The 18,684-nt window shown below is 42.9% G+C and overlaps 2 protein-coding genes across 6 annotated transcripts in view; both read left to right on the top strand.

The window, feature by feature from the left end:
* Window positions 1–6,256, top strand: part of LOC133638884 (seizure 6-like protein) — a 34,070-nt gene extending 27,814 nt beyond the window's left edge. For 3 of the 4 annotated variants that reach the window (XM_062031903.1, XM_062031904.1, XM_062031902.1), the window contains exons 11-17: window positions 4,381–4,575; window positions 4,650–4,841; window positions 4,978–5,172; window positions 5,244–5,279; window positions 5,337–5,451; window positions 5,517–5,622; window positions 5,701–6,256. In XM_062031903.1, the coding sequence (XP_061887887.1) occupies window positions 4,381–4,575; window positions 4,650–4,841; window positions 4,978–5,172; window positions 5,244–5,279; window positions 5,337–5,451; window positions 5,517–5,622; window positions 5,701–5,730 (869 nt within the window). In that variant the 3' untranslated portion in view covers window positions 5,731–6,256. The remainder of the gene's footprint in view (window positions 1–4,380; window positions 4,576–4,649; window positions 4,842–4,977; window positions 5,173–5,243; window positions 5,280–5,336; window positions 5,452–5,516; window positions 5,623–5,700) is intronic. The other variant, XM_062031905.1, reaches the window with a different exon arrangement.
* Window positions 6,257–7,945: 1,689 nt separating this feature from the next.
* acads (acyl-CoA dehydrogenase short chain) lies at window positions 7,946–18,633 on the top strand. Of its 2 annotated transcripts, XM_062030834.1 has the most exons (10): window positions 7,946–8,204; window positions 11,044–11,204; window positions 11,300–11,449; window positions 11,512–11,623; window positions 13,591–13,742; window positions 13,821–13,991; window positions 14,061–14,198; window positions 17,908–18,003; window positions 18,062–18,118; window positions 18,201–18,632. In XM_062030834.1, the coding sequence occupies exons 1-10, from the start codon at window positions 8,177–8,179 to the stop codon at window positions 18,351–18,353; spliced, it is 1,218 nt and encodes a 405-aa protein (XP_061886818.1). In that variant the 5' UTR covers window positions 7,946–8,176; the 3' UTR covers window positions 18,354–18,632. The 2 variants fall into 2 exon arrangements, with proteins under 2 accessions (XP_061886818.1, XP_061886819.1); XM_062030835.1 differs by lacking the exon at window positions 7,946–8,204 and having other exon boundaries at window positions 11,056–11,204; window positions 11,284–11,449; window positions 18,201–18,633.
* The last annotated feature ends 51 nt before the right edge of the window (window positions 18,634–18,684 follow it).

Genomic DNA, 18,684 nt, shown 5'->3' with positions numbered 1-18,684 from the left:
ACTTCACTTGTGTCCCTCATGTTTCTCATGTCCCTCTTGTCACCCATCTCCCTCACTTCACTTGTCTCCCTCATGTTTCTCATGTCCCTCTTGTCACCCATCTCCCTCACTTCACTTGTGTCCCTCATGTTTCTCATGTCCCTCTTGTCACCCATCTCCCTCACTTCACTTGTGTCCCTCATGTTTCTCATGTCCCTCTTGTCACTCATCTCCCTCACTTCACTTGTCTCCCTCATGTTTCTCATGTCCCTCTTGTCATCCATCTCCCTCACTTCACTTGTGTCCCTCATGTTTCTCATGTCCCTCTTGTCACTCATCTCCCTCACTTCACTTGTCTCCCTCATGTTTCTCATGTCCCTCTTGTCACCCATCTCCCTCACTTCACTTGTGTCCCTCATGTTTCTCATGTCCCTCTTGTCACCCATCTCCCTCACTTCACTTGTGTCCCTCATGTTTCTCATGTCCCTCTTGTCACCCATCTCCCTCACTTCCCTTGTCTCCCTCATGTTTCTCATGTCCCTCTTGTCATCCATCTCCCTCACTTCACTTGTCTCCCTCATGTTTCTCATGTCCCTCTTGTCACCCATCTCCCTCACTTCACTTGTGTCCCTCATGTTTCTCATGTCCCTCTTGTCACCCATCTCCCTCACTTCACTTGTGTCCCTCATGTTTCTCATGTCCCTCTTGTCACTCATCTCCCTCACTTCACTTGTCTCCCTCATGTTTCTCATGTCCATCTTGTCACCCATCTCCCTCACTTCACTTGTCTCCCTCATGTTTCTCATGTCCCTCTTGTCACCCATCTCCCTCACTTCACTTGTCTCCCTCATGTTTCTCATGTCCCTCTTGTCGCCCATCTCCCTCACTTCACTTGTGTCCCTCATGTTTCTCATGTCCCTCTTGTCACCCATCTCCCTCACTTCACTTGTCTCCCTCATGTTTCTCATGTCCCTCTTGTCACCCATCTCCCTCACTTCACTTGTGTCCCTCATGTTTCTCATGTCCCTCTTGTCACCCATCTCCCTCACTTCACTTGTGTCCCTCATGTTTCTCATGTCCCTCTTGTCACTCATCTCCCTCACTTCACTTGTCTCCCTCATGTTTCTCATGTCCCTCTTGTCATCCATCTCCCTCACTTCACTTGTGTCCCTCATGTTTCTCATGTCCCTCTTGTCACTCATCTCCCTCACTTCACTTGTCTCCCTCATGTTTCTCATGTCCCTCTTGTCACCCATCTCCCTCACTTCACTTGTCTCCCTCATGTTTCTCATGTCCCTCTTGTCACCCATCTCCCTCACTTCACTTGTGTCCCTCATGTTTCTCATGTCCCTCTTGTCACTCATCTCCCTCACTTCACTTGTCTCCCTCATGTTTCTCATGTCCCTCTTGTCACCCATCTCCCTCACTTCACTTGTCTCCCTCATGTTTCTCATGTCCCTCTTGTCACCCATCTCCCTCACTTCACTTGTCTCCCTCATGTTTCTCATGTCCCTCTTGTCACCCATCTCCCTCACTTCACTTGTCTCCCTCATGTTTCTCATGTCCCTCTTGTCGCCCATCTCCCTCACTTCACTTGTGTCCCTCATGTTTCTCATGTCCCTCTTGTCACCCATCTCCCTCACTTCACTTGTCTCCCTCATGTTTCTCATGTCCCTCTTGTCACCCATCTCCCTCACTTCACTTGTGTCCCTCATGTTTCTCATGTCCCTCTTGTCACCCATCTCCCTCACTTCACTTGTGTCCCTCATGTTTCTCATGTCCCTCTTGTCACTCATCTCCCTCACTTCACTTGTCTCCCTCATGTTTCTCATGTCCCTCTTGTCATCCATCTCCCTCACTTCACTTGTGTCCCTCATGTTTCTCATGTCCATCTTGTCACCCATCTCCCTCACTTCACTTGTGTCCCTCATGTTTCTCATGTCCATCTTGTCACCCATCTCCCTCACTTCACTTGTGTCCCTCATGTTTCTCATGTCCATCTTGTCACCCATCTCCCTCACTTCACTTGTGTCCCTCATGTTTCTCATGTCCCTCTTGTCACTCATCTCCCTCACTTCACTTGTGTCCCTCATGTTTCTCATGTCCCTCTTGTCACCCATCTCCCTCACTTCACTTGTGTCCCTCATGTTTCTCATGTCCATCTTGTCACCCATCTCCCTCACTTCACTTGTGTCCCTCATGTTTCTCATGTCCATCTTGTCACCCATCTCCCTCACTTCACTTGTGTCCCTCATGTTTCTCATGTCCATCTTGTCACCCATCTCCCTCACTTCACTTGTCTCCCTCATGTTTCTCATGTCCCTCTTGTCACCCATCTCCCTCACTTCACTTGTGTCCCTCATGTTTCTCATGTCCATTTTGTCACCCATCTCCCTGACTTCTCTTGTGTCCCTCATGTTTCTCATGTCCCTCTTGTCACCCATCTCCCTCACTTCTCTTGTGTCCCTCATGTTTCTCATGTCCCTCTTGTCACCCATCCCCCTCACTTCACTTGTCTCCCTCATGTTTCTCATGTCCATCTTGTCACCCATCTCCCTCACTTCTCTTGTCTCCCTCATGTTTCTCATGTCCCTCTTGTCACCCATCTACCTCACTTCACTTGTCTCCCTCATGTTTCTCATGTCCCTCTTGTCACCCATCTCCCTCACTTCACTTGTCTCCCTCATGTTTCTCATGTCCCTCTTGTCACCCATCTCCCTCACTTCACTTGTGTCCCTCATGTTTCTCATGTCCCTCTTGTCACCCATCTCCCTCACTTCACTTGTGTCCCTCGTGTTTCTCATGTCCCTCTTGTCACCCATCTCCCTCACTTCACTTGTCTCCCTCATGTTTCTAATGTCCCTCTTGTCACCCATCTCCCTCACTTCCCTTGTGTCCCTCGTGTTTCTCATGTCCCTCTTGTCACCCATCTCCCTCACTTCACTTGTCTCCCTCATGTTTCTCATGTCCCTCTTGTCACTCATCTCCCTCACTTCACTTGTGTCCCTCATGTTTCTCATGTCCCTCTTGTCACCCATCTCCCTCACTTCACTTGTCTCCCTCATGTTTCTCATGTCCCTCTTGTCACTCATCTCCCTCACTTCACTTGTGTCCCTCATGTTTCTCATGTCCCTCTTGTCACTCATCTCCCTCACTTCACTTGTCTCCCTCATGTTTCTCATGTCCATCTTGTCACCCATCTCCCTCACTTCACTTGTCTCCCTCATGTTTCTCATGTCCCTCTTGTCACCCATCTCCCTCACTTCACTTGTGTCCCTCATGTTTCTCATGTCCCTCTTGTCACCCATCTCCCTCACTTCACTTGTGTCCCTCATGTTTCTCATGTCCCTCTTGTCACCCATCTCCCTCACTTCACTTGTGTCCCTCATGTTTCTCATGTCCCTCTTGTCACCCATCTCCCTCACTTCACTTGTGTCCCTCATGTTTCTCATGTCCCTCTTGTCACCCATCTCCCTCACTTCCCTTGTGTCCCTCATGTTTCTCATGTCCCTCTTGTCACCCATCTCCCTCACTTCACTTGTGTCCCTCATGTTCCTCATGTCCCTCTTGTCACCCATCTCCCTCACTTCACTTGTGTCCCTCATGTTTCTCATGTCCCTCTTGTCACCCATCTCCCTCACTTCACTTGTGTCCCTCATGTTTCTCATGTCCCTCTTGTCGCCCATTTCCCTCACTTCACTTGTGTCCCTCATGTTTCTCATGTCCCTCTTGTCACCCATCTCCCTCACTTCACTTGTCTCCCTCATGTTTCTCATGTCCCTCTTGTCACCCATCTCCCTCACTTCACTTGTCTCCCTCATGTTTCTCATGTCCCTCTTGTCACCCATCTCCCTCACTTCACTTGTCTCCCTCATGTTTCTCATGTCCCTCTTGTCACCCATCTCCCTCACTTCACTTGTGTCCCTCATGTTTCTCATGTCCCTCTTGTCGCCCATTTCCCTCACTTCACTTGTGTCCCTCATGTTTCTCATGTCCCTCTTGTCACCCATCTCCCTCACTTCACTTGTGTCCCTCATGTTTCTCATGTCCCTCTTGTCACCCATCTCCCTCACTTCACTTGTCTCCCTCATGTTTCTCATGTCCCTCTTGTCACCCATCTCCCTCACTTCACTTGTCTCCCTCATGTTTCTCATGTCCCTCTTGTCACCCATCTCCCTCACTTCACTTGTCTCCCTCATGTTTCTCATGTCCCTCTTGTCACCCATCTCCCTCACTTCACTTGTCTCCCTCATGTTTCTCATATCCCTCTTGTCACCCATCTCCCTCACTTCACTTGTGTCCCTCATGTTTCTCATGTCCCTCTTGTCGCCCATTTCCCTCACTTCACTTGTGTCCCTCATGTTTCTCATGTCCCTCACGCCTCCTCGTGTCTTCCATCAGAGGTGTCTCGGAACGACTCCTGCCCCGACCTGCCAGAGATTCAGAACGGCTGGAAGACGAGGTCGCACGTGGCGCCGGTCCGAGGCGCTCGCGTCACCTACCAGTGCGACCCGGGCTACGACCTGGTGGGCCGGGAGACCCTCAGCTGCCAGCTGGACCTCTCGTGGAGCTCGCAGCCTCCATTTTGTGAAAAGAGTCTGTTCACTCGCTCAGGACTTGTGGGTGCCCACAGCTGACGCTAAACGAGGTCCTGTCTTCTTTCCGCCCAGTCATGTACTGTTCTGACCCGGGTCACGTGGACCACTCCACCCGCTCCCTGTCAGACTCCAAGCTGCTGGTGGGCGCCACCATTCGCTACCGTTGCAACCCCGGCTACGTCCTGCAGGGCGGCGCCACCATCACGTGCTACGGCCGCGAGCCAGGGACCCCCGTGTGGACCTCGCATCTCCCCCACTGCGCTGGTGAGAGTCCCGATCCTATTGTTTGGTTCTGAGCCATGTGTGCCGTGTTTCCATGGCGACCACATGTCAGGAAAACATCATCTGGATGAGATGCTATGCAAATGAGATGCTAATGAGTGGAGAGGCGTGTGTTCAGCTGAGGATTTGCTGTCCTGTGAGAACCCGGGCGTCCCCGACAACGGCTACCAGATCCTGTCAAAGCGGGTCTACCTGCCCGGCGAGACGCTCGCCTTCGTCTGTTTCCACGGTTACCAGCTCATCGGGGAGGTGGCCATCAGGTGCGTCCAGGGAAACCCGTCGTTTTGGAGCGGTCCGCTTCCGCTCTGCACAGGTGAGACCTGGAGGAAGGGGGTGGGGCTAAGACGGTGACAAACCAGGAAGTGACCGAGCGATGTCTTGCAGCTGACCACGCCTGCTTCAGCAGCCACGCCCTGGAAGGTGAGTGCGTGCCCGGGTGTGCGCGCGAGCGTGTCGATGACTGTTTGTGTGTGTCAGTTGCGCACGCTAGCAGCGGGTCGGTGCTGGACGGCGGTAACGTGGCATTAGGCGTCTTCCTCCTGGTCCTCCTGCTGTCTGTGCTGCTGGGAGGCGTTTATGTGCTCGTCACACGGTAGGAAATCACCCCGCCGACACAACATCACGGCGGCGCGTGACATCCTTGTCACTTCCTATCAGGTGCCGCCGTCCGTCCAACCTGCGGCTGCCCCTCATCTACCCACACCGGTACAGGCAGATCACCGCGGAGGCGGAGTTTGACAACCCACTCTACGAGGCGGGCGGGGTGAGTGTAAGCCAGACTCGGTAAGAGGCGGAGTTTCCGTGTTTAGCACCGCCCCCCCCCGGTCTGCTTTGTCTGCAGGACACTCGGGAATACGAAGTGTCCATCTGAGGAACGCCGCAGTCCCCCCCCACCTCGCCACCCAGAGGGAGGTGATGTAAATACGCTCAATGATGTCCAGCCCCCTTCTAGGGAAGGAGGCGAGATTGGGCGGGGCTACGGAAAACAGCGCTCATCTTCAACAGCTTCATCATCCTCATGGCACAAAGACGAGCAGCCATGTTTTCATGGACAGGAGACTTCTTTAGGCATGTTTGTTGAATGTTGACATTTAAACACGTCTTTTTGTGTCTGTTGACCCCAACAAACCTGTCAGTCAAGGATCAGGGTATAGTATGCTAGCACGACTGCTAAGCTAATGTTAGCTCCTACGTGGAGGGTCGCCACCTGCTGGCTATTGGGGATGTTCCCTATCTCTAAAATGTTTTTTTTTTTTTTACTCCAAGTAATGTTAGACAACATCATCCTCATCTTGTAAATATGTAAATAAATGATGTATTTTATGTCTTTATTTATTAATGTGCTGTTGTCTGACCATTTTATTGATGCCCTAAATAAATGGTACTGTACGTGTTACTTGTTTGCTTTATGTATAAACGCAGTGACGTCACACAACACCACGCCCCTATGACAGGAAGTAGATTTGATTGTTTCTCAACTGTTTGTAAATGTTGAAATTTATAAATAAAGGTTTAAAAAAAAAAGAAGGAAGTAACTATCGTACAATTAAGAGGAGCTTTATGTAACTTAATTTTTGGCGTTTGAATAGCGTGAACTAAAGTTTTTTTTGACAATTTCATTGAATAACATTTTTTATTTATATGAATTTATTATATGTGTTTTAATTAATTTAGTTTGTCAAAAGACACTGTTTTAAAATTAAGGATAAAAAAATGTGTATTAAAAAAATATTAAGTGCAGAAAATATTAGTGTATAAAAGTTCAGTGCAAAAATATTTGTTGCTATAAAACCCAAACCTACTTCCGGTAATAAAGAATGAACCTCATTGGCTGGTTCTGAGACTGCGTCATTCTTGATATACCGGAAAGGGGTCTTGAGTTTTAAAGCAAAGCATTTTCTGCAATGATTTTTTTTACACACGGAATTTTAAAACACACATTTTTTATTCAATGAGTCACTTTACAAAATTCAAACGCCAAAAATTTAGTGTGAACATTTTTTTTTTAAATTAAAGACAAAAAATAGCATCCGTAAGATTCTGTTTCCGGTATCTTAAATTGTGTAATCATATGTTTATCGTTATAATTCACAAATAAACAATTACCAACGTATTCAAACATGTAACCTAAAAAACATCTCCTGTTAAAATATATTTTTTAAGCAAGCAAGCAAAAGTTTAATAAAGCGTTCAACGTGATAACGTCACCACCGTAAAAAAAAACCCGTAGGTCACGTGTTGCCTTCACGTCCAAAGATGCGTAACTTTTCCGAGTATTGCCGAATGGAAATGTTTATAATCAACCCACATAGTGCAGCTTAATCAAAGTTGTATCTAAACTTGACGTACGGCCACCATTTTAGCAATAATTAACAATTCACCCTGCAGCCAAACATGTGAAACTTAAACTTGTCGGTGCGCGTTCATTGTTTGTTATATTTGTGTTTTAAATAATTTAGTTTGTCAAAAGACACTGTTTTAAAATTCAGGATAAAAAAATGTGTATTAAAAAAATTAAGTGCAGAAATATTAGTGTATAAAAGATCAGTGCAAAAATATTTGTTGCTATAAAATCCAAACCTACTTCCGGTAATAAAGAATGAACCTCATTGGTTGGTTCTGAGCCCGCGTCAGTCTTGATATACCGGAAATTAGTCTTGAGTTTTAAAACAAAGCATTTTCTGCTATGAATTTTTTTACACACGGAATTTTAAAACACATTTTGCCCACAATTTTTATTCAATGAAACTGTCAGCGTGATTTCAGTCACTTTACAAAATTCAAACGCAAAAAATTTGGTATCAACATTTATAAAAAAAAATTAAAAAAAATTACATACGTAAGATTCTGTTTCCGGTATCTTAAATTGTGTAATCATATTTTTATCGTTATAATTCACAAATAAACAATTACCAACGTCTTAAAACATGTAACCTAAAAAACATCTCATGTTAAAATATATTTTTTAAGCAAGCAAGCAAAAGTTTAATAGAGCGTTCAACGTGATAACGTCACCGCCGTAAAAAAAACGTATGTCACGTGTTGCCTTCACGTCCAAAGATGCGTAACATTTCCGACTATTGCCGAATGGAAATGCTTATAATCAACCCACATAGTGCAGCTTAACCGAAGTTGTATCTAAAATTGACGTACGGCCACAATTTTAGCAATAGTTAATAATTTACCCTGCAGCTAAACATGTTAAACTTAAACTTGTCGGTGCGCGTTCATCGTTTGGAATAAATCTGACGGTTCCTGAAGGCAGCATTGTGCTGCATGACAAGTAACCTGCTAACTGAGCAGAGAGAACATCAACCATGGCTGCTCTTTTTACAGCAAGGAAAGGTGAGCACTTTTCACAAAAGTATATACAATTAATAATAAGACGTCTTTTGCCCGCGGACGTGAGCTGCTTGCTGGCTGTGTTTGCGCCAAACAGTCACTTAGCCTAGCTAGCCAGTGCAGTTAAGTTAGCATCGCTAAGGTTTTTAAACTTTGACGTTCCTAACTATAATAATTAAACTCATCGAAAGCTTTCATTTTAACACGCTAGTTGATTTGTGTCTTGTTTAGTTGACATCTTATTCACCTAAGCGAGGTTAGCTAAGTAGACGTAAATCAAGAAATAAGCTGTTTTTAGTGGAAAGTGTAAAATAATAAACCCGGCTATGTAGCAGGATTCCATGCGTTTTATTTGTGATCATTCAGTTGAACTATGAGACGAAATGAACTTACGTCGACCTTTCACCTACTTAGCATGCAGCTAGCTTGTGAGCCAATGTTTAGTTTATTATTTTAGTTTATTAGTTCTTCGGTCAGTGGTCAACAAAATAAACAAACAGTTGTACATTCATAAATTGAAAATGTTGCAGACTGAAGTTGAACACTTATTGCGCCTAACCCTATAAACTATGTCAAATACAAGATGAGCTTCCAAAAATTATGAAATTTCCTTTGCACAACATATTATAAATACACCTTGTACAAACACTGTTCAATTATATACACTGTAAAGACATGTTGAAATATTCTTGTGTTAGTTAAATCTTTGTAAATGTGTACAGCTCTGGTAATGGCTACATTCGCACCCACCTGCACAAATGTACTTCAAAATGTAACAATCAAAATAAATATGACTTTTTTAATTGTTTACTAGGGCATGGATGTATAATATGCATTAGTTTGACCATTTAAAATCAACGATAATAAAAAGGAGATGCTTGAAAATAGCATAAAAATGCCCCAAAAACTTGGAAAACCGCGATTCATAGCGTTACTTTTTGGTGTAACCATCATGAGCGTTCTGTTCAGGTATATTTCTTTTATATTTTGATAAATCCTCATATTTATGTATTACTAAATGTAAATAGTTATTGATCAATCTTTAAGCTGTGTGTATTTGATTTCAGTTTGCTTTTGACATCTTATTTAGAATTGTAGTTGAAACTTTTGCAACCTTGTGTTGCGCTCATGATGGCGTAACCAAACTAGATTTCATTTAATGATCCTATTTTGAATATTTATTCCCTTTTTTACATTTGGTATATTTAAATATTCATTTATAAACATTGAATACATTTCAAATATCCATAAAATGTAATTGCCTTCATCTTATAGGGCAGACCTGGGCATTCTGCAGCCCGCGGGCCGCATCCGGCCCTTTGTGCATCCCTGTCCGGCCCGCGTGAGGCAATACAACTGTGCTGCTTTTATTTTGAAAAGTATTATTTATGGGCGTGTGTCCGTGTGTAACCTGCGAGTGAAGGTGCACATGCAGCGACAAGTGATGCATGGTTTACACCCGAGACGCTAAAAAGAGAAAAGTTGATGAAGAATGGCGTGTTTCCAACAAGACATGGACTGCCAAGCAACGTTCCCTCTAAGGTGCGTGCCTGCGCAATTGCGCACTGCTCAAGCGTCCGCTGCGCGCAGCAAATATATGCCGCGCACCAAATCAAATCCCATCTGAATTCTAAACAAAATAAACACATTTCTTCTATGTAATTTTGCAATGCAACTTTGAGTGACAGTGACAACAAGCGGCCCTAACGGTGTTCGTCAACACCGTTCAATTGAACACCGTTCAATTATTATCGAGATGCTTCGAGGACAGGAATTATATCGATCACTTTATTGAGCAAAACTGTTTATATTCGGACATAACCACACCAAAAACATGAGTAAAACAATTCTATCTCGAAAAACTAGTCATTTTCTGCCGTACAAACCAGGCCAAAACCAACTTGTCATCTGTCACCAACACGCATAGCACTAAACCACTGGTGCGTTTATGGCCACACAAAAAGTCGGACAACTCAAACACCACACAAAGTTACACTATGACTCCTCAGTCATACGTGTGCTTATTTTACTGTCATTTATTATTAATGTTAATTTATTTATATTAGTCATGGATTGCTGTTACACACACTATGTTGAAGTATTACTATTATTATTAATTATTATTATTATTATTATTATTATTATTATTTATCTTACGGTATATATCAAAAATAATATTGAGCAAAATTTAATTGAAATATTGTCGATGTGGCCCTCCAGCAGTGCTCGGGTTGCTCATGCGGCCCCCGGTAAAAATTAATTGCCCACCCCTGTTATAGGGTAATGTTTAGTTACACCAAGTCATGAGCGTAACACTAAGCTTCATCACTTTGACTTGTAATATCTCTAATTCTGGTGGTGTTTTATGCTTTTTTTCTTTTTGGAACATGTACTATACATATGATACAATAAAGTCCCATATAAAATTATGTTTCTAGCAATACTTTAATTTAGCCTTTGAAAGTAACACTCCAATGTCCATTAGTGGAGCTGCACACACATACAAACAATTATACTTCTGTTATTATTTATATCCCACATTTAGTTTATAATTAACATTGGTTATAGTATTAACTACTGTGTTGATTCAAGAGTGATATATTTTTCCAAGACATTGGTCTTAAAGTGTTTTTTAAATGTGTGAATGGAACTGGAACATTTGAAGGAATCATCCAAGCTGTTCCACAGATGAACCCCCCTGACAGAAACACATCTACTTTTTAAGCTTGTTCTTATGTTTGCTTTGTGAAAGACAGCTGAGCCTCTGATGTCATAATGTCGTAATGTTTGACGTGGTCTTCACGCAGCAAGCCTAAGAGCTAATATTTGATTTGTTCCTCAGCTCTCAGCCGTTGTCTGAGGGGCTGTCGAGGTGTGTCGCAGCTGGCCGAGCTGCCGGAGACCCATCAGATCCTCAGACAGACATGCAGAGACTTTGCTGACCGAGAGCTGACCCCCATCGCCTCCAAGCTGGACAAGGAGCAGTTCTACCCCGCCAAGCAGGTGCACACTTCCGCCTACTGAGCCTCCGCTGTGCTAACTGGCCTAGCAACACAGGGTGTGTTCAACTCTGGGTCATCAGTGTTCTTGACATGCAGATTTTAGAGCTGGGAGCCATGGGGGTGATGGCCATGGAGGTCCCTGAGGAGCTGGGCGGAGCCGGGATGGACTACCTGGCTTACAGCGTCGCCATGGAGGAGATCAGCCGGGGCTGCGCCAGCACTGGAGTGGTGGTTTCTGTCAACAACGTGAGTCGCCTGGTGTTCGCTGGTGACGTCGTTACTGTATCTCTTGTGTGTTTCCTCTTCAGTCTCTCTACCTGGGACCCGTCCTCAAGTTCGGTACTGAAGAACAGAAACACAAATGGATCACACCTTTCACCAGCGGAGAGAAGGTGGGCTGTTTCTCTCTGAGTGAACCAGGTATGGTGAGGTGGCATTGGCGGTCCCCTAGAGCAGTGATTCTCAAACTTTTGTCACCAGGTACCGCTTCAGAAAACAAGTGGCCCTCCAAGTACCACCATAATGACCAAGATTAAAATACAGTTGCATAATAGGCCCAAGTATTCATTAAAACAAGGCAGACGTTTTATTTAACAAGTCTTTAATATTTTTTGCCACAAAGTTTGAACAGTAACACTGTGTTTGACTATTAAGTGGTTATTTGGTGTACCACTAGATCACCGGTGTCAAACTCAAGGCCCGGAGGCCACAGCTGGCCCGCCACTTCATTTTATGTGGCCCGCGGAGACCTGAAAAAAATTGCCGTCAGTAAAGTACCTTTTATATTTTCCTATTAAATGTATTCGGTTATTCTATTTTGATAGAAAAAATAAAAGTAATGCATTAGATTGCATACCTTTTCAACTTCAATAGTATCCAACACTGCAACAAATATCATATTATCATGCTTTCCAAACAAATTTTTTTCAAAATACAAACAAATAGTTGTTTGACTTATGATTTCAAGGCATGTTATCCATTACATTTTCATATATATATATATATATATATATATATATATATATATATATATATACACTACCGTTCAAAAGTTTGGGGTCACATTGAAATGTCCTTATTTTTGAAGGAAAAGCAGTGTACTTTTCAATGAAGATAACTTTAAACTAGTCTTAACTTGAAAGAAATACACTCTATACATTGCTAATGTGCTAAATGACTATTCTAGCTGCAAATGTCTGGTTTTTGGTGCAATATCTACATAGGTGTATAGAGGCCCATTTCCAGCAACTATCACTCCAGTGTTCTAATGGTACAATGTGTTTGCTCATTGGCTCAGAAGGCTAATTGATGATTAGAAAACCCTTGTGCAATCATGCTCACACATCTGAAAACAGTTTAGCTCGTTGCAGAAGCTACAAAACTGACCTTCCTTTGAGCAGATTGAGTTTCTGGAGCATCACATTTGTGGGGTCAATTAAACGCTCAAAATGGCCAGAAAAAGAGAACTTTCATCTGAAATTCGACAGTCTATTCTTGTTCTTAGAAATTAAGGCTATTCCACAAAATTGTTTGGGTGACCCCAAACTTTTGAACGGTAGTGTATATATATATATATATATATATATATATATATATATATATATATATATATATATATATATATATATATTATAGGAACATTTTACAGTGGTTTTAGTAGTAAAATGAAAAACTACCACTTGTTTTTGTTTTTTTTACAGTAAAAATTTTTTGACTGAGCTGCCAGTTTTTACCTTAAAATCTATGGTTTTTACAGTGTCTTACTGTAAATAGAATTAAGTAAAGTTTTTAAAAAAATGGCAGATCAGATGCCAGAATTAAAAAAAAAACACAAAAAAACAGTGGTACTGTTTTTGTATTTACACTATATTGCAAAAAAAAACACCGTAAAATTTACAGTAAAAAGAAACCCCATCTGTACTCTTTTCCATTTACTGTATTACTTTATGTTGTAAAAAAAAAAAAAAAAAAAAAGTTAAATTTTGGTGACTGTCAGTTTTTTACTGTAAAATGGACAGATTTTTATACATCCATCCATCCATCCATTTTCTACAGCTTGTCCCTTTCAGGGTCGCGGGGGTTGCTGGAGCCTACCCCAGCTGCACATGGGCGGTAGGCGGGGTACACCCTGGACAAGTCACCACCAGATTTTTATACAGTGTATATGAAAAAAATATTAATTATTTAAATGCATGGGGGTAAAAAACCCTGTTAGTTAGTACAAGCAGCCCTCTGATGGCAGCTATAACTGATGTGGCCCTCAGTGAACACCAGTTTGACATCCCTGCACTAGATGGAGCCGACGTACCACACGGTTTGAGAATCACTGCTGTAGGCTGATGTCGGAGGATTACAGCATCGCAATTCCTGACTCTCATGTCTCAAAGGGAACGGCAGCGACGCGGGCGCCGCGTCCACCGTGGCCCATCAGGACGGGGACGAGTGGGTCCTGAACGGGACCAAAGCGTGGATCACCAACAGCTGGGACGCCTCGGCCACCGTCGTCTTCGCCACCACCGACAAGAAGCTCAAACACAAGGCACGCTGCCCGCTGTCCCCTCTTGCAGAAATGTGGTCTAACTGTAGTCTGTTTTTGGTCTCCTGAATGGACCCGCAGGGCATCAGTGCCTTCCTGATCCCCATGCCCCACCCGGGCCTCTCGCTGGGGAAGAAGGAGGACAAGCTGGGCATCAAGGCCTCGTCCACCGCCAACATCATCCTGGAGGACTGCAGAATCCCGCTCGACCACATGCTGGGTCCTCGCGGCGCCGGCTTCAAAATCGCCATGGTAAGGACCCGCTCTCTCCCGTCACTCTTCCACAAACGCATGCTAGAATATGACGTTTGGTCCCTCCAGCAAACGTTGGACAGCGGACGCATCGGCATTGCCGCTCAGGCGCTCGGCATCGCTCAGGCGTCGCTGGACTGCGCCGCAGACTACGCGCACAAACGCAGCGCTTTCGGAGCGCCCATCGGAAAGCTGCAAGCCATCCAGGTGACACGCGTTGGTGCTCCTTGTGATGCTGACCTTTGTAGCTTCTGCCAAAGTGAACCACCTTGTAGTGAAATTACTAGCAAAAACACACAAATGTTTTTACTCGCGCCCAATGTTTCGCAAGTATAAAAACAATTTCATTTGATAAAAAAACGACTTCTGTAGAGTCACACGCTTGCACTTAGAGCACCAGTAATTCGCACTCTACAACGACAGGTGGTGCTGCAGAGTCAATTTAAAGCAGGGGTGCTCATTACGTCGATCGCGATCTACCGGTCGATCACGGAGGGTGTGTCAGTCGATCCCCAGTCAGGTATTAAAAAAATAGTCCTAAAAATGAGCGATCATAAATCTTCACTATGACGTCACTTGGTTGACATTCACGGCACCCGAGGGTCTTCTGAGATGACGCTGGCTGCTGCCAGCTCATTATTAAGAAAAAAATACCGACAGGATGAAGGCGAGAAGCACTTTTTATTTCAACAGACTCTGGCGCCGTACCTGCCTTCACAATAAAAGCTCTGCTTCATCCTGCCTGCGCTAAGAGTCTCAGAAAGCTGGCGTGCACAAGCTAGCAAGCTACGGAGTTTGCCGCCAATGTATTTCTTGTAAAGTGTATACAAAGGAGTACGGAAGCTGGACAAATAAGATGCCAAAAAGCAACCACTTTCATGTGGTATTGGACAGAAAGGATTACTTTTTTTCTCCTCCATTTGAAAATGCGGACGTTATCATCACCACTGTCTGATTCCTATCAATGCAAGTCATCAGAATCCGGTCATACACCAACTTATATTCTTGTTTTCATGAAAGAAAGGAATCTATATGTGTTAAACATGCTTGCATTATCTTTAAACACCTTTAACTTGTTAACAATATTCACTATATGTGTTAAACATGCATGTATTATCATTAAACACCTTTAACTTGTTAACAATATTAACTATATGTGTTAAACATGCTTGCATTATCTTTAAACACCTTTAACTTGTTAACAATATGAACTATATGTGTTAAACATGCTTGCATTATCTTTAAACACCTTTAACTTGTTAACAATATTAACTATATGTATTAAACATTCTTGCATTATCTTTAAACACCTTTAATTTATAAAAAAATGTGAACTATATGTGTTAAACATGCTTGCATTATCTTTAAACACCTTTAATTTATTAAAAATATGAACTATATGTGTTAAACATGCTTGCATTATCTTTAAACACCTTTAACTTGTTAACAATATTAACTATATGTATTAAACATGCTTGCATTATCTTTAAACACCTTTAACTTGTTAACAATATTAACTATATGTGTTAAACATTCTTGCATTATCTTTAAACACCTTTAATTTATTAAAAATATGAACTATGTGTGTTAAACATGCTTGCATTATCTTTAAACACCTTTAACTTGTTAACAATATTAACTATATGTGTTAAACATGCTTGCATTATCTTTAAACACCTTTAACTTGTTAACAATATTAACTATATGTGTTAAACATGCTTGCATTATCTTTAAACACCTTTAACTTGTTAACAATATTAACTATATGTATTAAACATTCTTGCATTATCTTTAAACACCTTTAATTTATTAAAAATATGAACTATATGTGTTAAACATGCTTGCATTATCTTTAAACACCTTTAACTTGTTAACAATATAAACTATATGTGTTAAACATGCTTGCATTATCTTTAAACACCTTTAACTTGTTAAAAATATTAACTATATGTATTAAACATTCTTGTATTATCATTAAACACCTTTATTTCATAAATAAGTAAATATAAATTATATATATGAATGAGGTAGATCCCCGCGACTTGATCAATTGAAAAGTAGCTCGCCTGCAGAAAAAGTGTGAGCACCCCTGATTTAAAGGGACCCTATTATGCAAAACCAACTTTTCCTACCTTTTGGTACCTGCTTACCGTATTTTTCGGAGTATAAGTCGCTCCGGAGTATAAGTCGCACCGGCCGAAAATGCACAATAAAGAAGGAAAAAAGCATATACGTCGCACTGGAGTATAAGTCGCATTTTTGGGGGAAATGTATTTGATAAAAGCCAACACCAAGAATAGACATTTGAAAGGCAATTTAAATTAAATAAAGAATAGTGAACAACAGGCTGAATAAGTGTACGTTATATGAGGCATAAATAACCAACTGAGAAGGTGCCTGGTATGTTAACGTAACATATTATGGTAAGAGTCATTCAAATAACTATAACATATAGAACATGCTATACGTTTACCAAACAATCTGTCACTCCCGATCGCTAAATCCCATGAAATCTTCCTCCCCGGTGTCGCCTCTGGTATGCGCCGTTTCCTTTCTTTCTGCTGCTCGATCGCCGTTTTCTGCTGCATACCGTATTTCGTTGAATATCCGCAGGGGCGCTAATTAATTTAAAACCTCCTGTCACTCCGGCGTTTACCGGAAGCCTGCGGGATGGCCGTGCATGCGGTAATTATTTTAAAACCTCTTCTCACTCCGGCGTTTACCAAAAGGAATGCGGTAAATTTAGGCGTGCGCTTTGACTGTGATGTAAGCATACCATCATGAAAAGCACATTTAATAAAAAAAAACGTTATTATGGTCTTACCTGTACTTATAAATGGAGTCCATTTGCAGCTCCTTCTGACCAAAAGCATCGATAACTTGTTTATAGAAATCTTCCTTATTTTCTTTCTTCAGTTTTAAAAGTCTCTGTCTCGATGGAGATATTCCTTTAATTATTACCTCCTGCTTCGATTGAAAGTCCAGTTTAGAAAACTGTTTTATTTTAGATACCGGTATGTAATCCTCCATGTTAAAAGTTCAGGCGAGAAGAAAAAAAAAAAAAAATCTGTTGCTGCGTGTTGTCACTTCTTCTGCAGTACCGGAAGTCGCAAGAAGGATCACTAGCGCCCTCTACCACCAGGAGGCGGGAGTCATTTAATGACTCATACAGTATTTGACACACGCAGCTACGGTATATTAATAAAACATAGCTGCTTACTGTTCTTTTTAGCATACGGTACCGGTATTCAATAGCTTGGACCTTAAATCCTACTGAATAGCTCTTTATCTTTTTTCCTTTGAAAGCAGCTTCCTCCATTTTTAAAATGAGGACAGGTAAATCGTCACTCGTGACGTAACGACTTTGACCCGGCAGAAGTTCTAGACATATGCTAAATATTTTGCGAAACGAATTTGATCCGGCGTTAATAATGAACCGGCGATAAGGCCAAGCATGCGTTAATTATTTTGAGAAACGAGTTTGACCCGGCAGTAATTCTAGACGTGCGAAATACTATATTCCCTGCGCCGATTCAAGGAAATACGGTATTTCACTACGTCCAGCTTGTAATCTGCAGTATATGATTTCCTTTTCGGTGCCATTTTAGTTCAGCCCTTCTCAGTTTTTATAAGTTACCGCCAATGTTGAAATAATCCATTTTAATAGCTACCAATGTAGCAGCAGTTAGCATCCCATGACCCACAATGCACTTTTGCCATGACCCGCCCCCGCCGAATTCTTATACCGATAATTTCCGATGTTGCATTTTATCGTCAGTCCGATATTATTGGACATCTCCAGTTAGCATACTATTGCCACAGTAGCTGACATGTTCCACTTTAAAGAATATATTGTCATGTAGTTACCTCCAAGTGGCGTGTGAGTGTTACTTCACACGGCTCTTTGCTTGTTTAGTTCAAGATTGCCGACATGGCAGTGGCCATTGAGAGCGCCCGCCTCCTCACGTGGAAAGCTTCTCTCCTTCGCGATGCTAAGAGACCCTTCACCAAGGTATAATCCACCCGCCTACCACCTATCGGCACCCTTTCACAATAAAACTCCTCTCCAGGAAGCAGCCATGGCCAAGCTCGCCGCCTCCGAGGCCGCCACGTTCTGCTCTCACCAGGTGAGGTGCCAGAGGCAGACCCCCCTTTTTTAAATGTTGTTAGAATCATTCCTAATGTTTTGTCTTGTGGGTCACACTTCAGGCCATCCAGGTTCTGGGGGGGATGGGTTACGTGACGGACATGCCAGCTGAGCGCCACTATCGCGACGCTCGCATCACTGAGATCTACGAGGGCACCAGCGAGATCCAAAGACTGGTCATAGCGGGGCAGCTGCTCAAGGAGTACCAAGTGTAGACCCCCACTGTCACTTGGCTGGACCCCCAACAGGAAGTGCTACTCCCTCAGGAGACACCATGGTGGTCGTGAGTTCACTTACTGTGCCTTATTTTTATTTTTTTTTCCACCTCCAGACTTTCACTTTATGTTCAATCTCCTGGCAACGGGGGTGATCTTGGATGTCACATGACCATTTTCAGTCGTGTGTGTGTGTGTGTGTGTGTGTGCGTGTGTGTGTACATATTTGAATGTTTAACACTTCTTATCAGTGAGGGGAACGTGCGAGGCCCCAAAGGGGGGGGGGGTGGGTCCTTATAGACTTCCTGATTGTTCTGATAAGGACTTGACT

Source organism: Entelurus aequoreus, linkage group LG21 (assembly GCF_033978785.1).
Source record: "Entelurus aequoreus isolate RoL-2023_Sb linkage group LG21, RoL_Eaeq_v1.1, whole genome shotgun sequence".
Taxonomy (NCBI): domain Eukaryota; kingdom Metazoa; phylum Chordata; class Actinopteri; order Syngnathiformes; family Syngnathidae; genus Entelurus; species Entelurus aequoreus.
This window is presented reverse-complemented; position numbering and strand designations above follow the sequence as displayed.